Source organism: Anastrepha obliqua, chromosome 2, assembly GCF_027943255.1.
Source record: "Anastrepha obliqua isolate idAnaObli1 chromosome 2, idAnaObli1_1.0, whole genome shotgun sequence".
Classification (NCBI taxonomy): Eukaryota; Metazoa; Arthropoda; class Insecta; order Diptera; family Tephritidae; genus Anastrepha; species Anastrepha obliqua.
In genome coordinates, this window is record NC_072893.1 from 47,319,930 (window position 1) to 47,323,037 (window position 3,108).

A 3,108-nucleotide genomic window follows, 5' to 3' on the forward strand; every position below is an offset into this window, starting at 1 on the left:
TCAATACCATCCAATTCCGGCCATGAAAAATGGTTAATCATCTCTCGATAGCGCAAACCATTCACCTGTAATACCTGTTATTGGAAAACCCTTTAAATAGTCCCGCCGTAGCCGAATGGGTTGGTGCGTGATTACCATTCGGAATTCACAGAGAGGTCGTTGGTTCGAATCTCGGTGAATGCAAAATTAATAAAAATATTTTTCTAATAGCGATTGCCCCTCGGCAGACAATGGCAAACCTCCGAGTGTATTTCTGCCATGAAAAAGCTCCTCATAAAAATATCTGCCGTTCGGAGTCGGCTTGAAACTGTAGGTCCCTCCATTTGTGGAGCAACATCAAGACGCACACCCCAAATACGAGGAGGAGCTCGGCCAAACACCCAGAAAGGGTGTACCCGCCAATTATATATATATATATTAGGCCGGGTCGATTTGTGGGGAGGAAAAAAAATCGCCCATTGCTCTGTGAAAATCATATTCTAGGGATCAAAATAAGAAACTTTGCCGAAGGAACCATACCTCTAAAACGAATTCTGATGTCCCCCAATTTGGGTCGAACTTTTTAGCTTCTTTTCTCATGTAAAGGCCAAAAATGGTGATATTTTGAAATGATTGTATAGGGAACCCCCCAGGGGAGTTCCAGGGGGTGTGCCACTAGCATGGGTGGATCGGCCGTCCAAAGTTAGTGGGGGTCGGTCATACATTTGGACTCGATTGGAGCACTCTAAATGGGTCAATGTGGGATTTTGCGTTCGACCCAAATTGGGGGACATCAGAAATCGTTTTAGAGGTATGGTTTCTTCGGCAAAGTTTCTTATTTTGATCCCTAGAATAGGATTTTCACAGAGCAATGAGCGATTTTTAAATCGACCCGCCCTAATATATATATATATATATTGTATAAATTGTATGATCGCCTGTATTCGGAATCGAATTGGCAAATAAAGAAGAAGAATTATGGGCATATTAAAGAAATACTAATTTTTTAGCTAATTATAAAAACTGTCTATTTCACATAGACTTCCAATCGTTACGTCAAGAATAGTAATGGCCTTGAAAACATTTGGCAAATCATTGGTTTTGCAAAATTCATTGATAAGGCGTTAATTTTTTGTACTTAAAAACCTGATAGGGCAGCACAAAACACACAAAAGGTTTCCGTAATTTAATAATAACTTTTTAATATAAATTTTTTTTTAATCAGATGCTCCAACAAACATTCTATTATACCATCGCATTTATGTAAAGTCTCAGCCATAAAAATCCCCTTTTTACGATCATTTACAAGACTTAGTCGCTATGCAAATTCCAACCGCTTGAGTGAGAACCAATTGGGAACCATAAAAATTCTCGGCATCTATTAATGGTAATCTAATGCCAACTATTTATAAGTTTTTTATTTTTTATTTATTTTTTTTGGTATTTTAATCTATGCAAATCGCGCATTACACACAAACTAAACAACGAGTTATTCGGCTCTTCGCTGCCAATTGTTACACACTTAGATTCGTTAGAGCTGGCATCCAGGAAGCGCGTTATGCAGAAAACCCGTTATTATTAATTAAACCAAGCACAGTTTTCGTTTAGCGAGAATGAGCAAATTGTGTGTTGAAAAGGCAAGTTTTTAGATATTTTTTTTTTTAATTTATTCGAATTCCTTAAGTTTGCTTTGTTTCATCTATGAAATGAACCCTTACTAGAAATGATGCTTATGCCTGTATATTCTTATAATTAAACTAATTATGTACTTTGTGGTGTAGTAATTTCGAAATGGCTTGATAAGGTTGATAATTTACCAACCGCCGCCCCAGCCGCCGTTGCCACCACCGCCGCTCCAGCCACCATTACCACCGCCGTAACCACCACCGCCGCCGTTCCAGCCGCCGTGACCGCCGCCACCGCCTCCATTCGAAACATGAACGACATAGACCTTACTGACGCCACCACCACCACCGCCGCCGCCGCCGCCATTCCAACCACCACCACCACCACCGCCGCCGCCGCCATTCCAACCACCGCCGCTGCCGCCACTCCAACCTCTCTGACCACCACCACCGCCGCCGCCTCCGCCACCACCACCAAGTAAACCACCCAATTTTTGTTGGATCAAAGAGCCAATGCCGCCGCCGCTGCCGCCACCGCCACTATTCCAACCGCCACCACCGCCGCCGCCTCCTCCTCCTAGTAAGGCTCCCAAAGAACGTTTTTGCAAGGTATGCGCCTGACCACAGGCAATCAATGCGGTCGTAACGACCACAATACAAGTGAACGATTTCATGATGAACTCAAGCCAATTCCGAAATATCCAAAAGCAAGACTAGATCAAGACTGATGAGACCGCTTGAGGTGTGTAAGCATTTATAGGCGACAAAAAAAGCAAAAAATATTTAAAAGTCAATATTCGATAAAAAAAAACAAAGAAGAAGCCAAAGTGGTGCAAATAGAACCACTCAAGCAAATCGTTTGATAACAGAGACAAAAGTGAGATAGCAATACTAATTAGACATATGTTTGTATGTAGTTATATTAAGACTTCTGAACGATGCAACAACAATTTTTATAATCAAAAGGTAAATCGGTTATGCAAACAATAGAACAGAGATGCTGCGCGAGCGCAACCCAGCGGCACCTGGTGAGAATAACTCACTTAGCATTTGAAGAGCTCACTTTCAGTGACAACAACTTGGCAGCACTGAGGTATAACAACAACAGCTTATATTATTTACGCTTGACTTTATCTCAAAGAAATTATATCGGAAATGAATATACATAAGCATACGTGCATATACATATATATATACAATAAATACATATAACACGAAACGTATAAAACAACCAGTTGTTTGAAGATGAAGATCAAGGCTACATTTTATATGCGATTTGTTAAGAAACTACACATAAGCGCGGCTAATTTTCTTCGCTCAATCTTAAATGGTAAATGGCAATTTTAGCTATTGAAGTCTCTTATAAAAAATTGACGGATGTTAGAATTAAAAAAAGAATTATTATTTAGAAGGAATTGAAATTGGCAAAGACTTTGCAAGTCTTTATCGAATTGAATGGCACTTGACAAGCTGTCGTACTTTAAATATTAGTGAGCATACAAAA

General features: G+C 40.1%; 1 protein-coding gene across 1 annotated transcript; it reads right to left on the minus strand.

Annotated features, from left to right (window-relative positions):
- Window positions 1-1,792: 1,792 nt before the first annotated feature.
- LOC129238120 (uncharacterized) lies at window positions 1,793-2,278 on the minus strand. The gene is made up of 2 exons (XM_054873159.1): window positions 1,984-2,278; window positions 1,793-1,902 (listed from the first exon to the last, which is right to left on the minus strand). Exons 1-2 carry the CDS (start codon window positions 2,276-2,278, stop codon window positions 1,793-1,795), a joined length of 405 nt encoding a protein of 134 aa, XP_054729134.1.
- Window positions 2,279-3,108: the final 830 nt, after the last annotated feature.

Coding starts and splice junctions, on each gene's coding strand:
- LOC129238120 (XM_054873159.1), bottom strand. CDS start 2,278: ATGAAATCGTTCACTTGTATTGTGGTCGTTACGACCGCATTGATTGCC. Junction 1,903..1,983: donor CGGCGGCGGCGGTGGTGGTG/GTGGTGGTTGGA, acceptor TTTCGAATGGAG/GCGGTGGCGGCGGTCACGGC.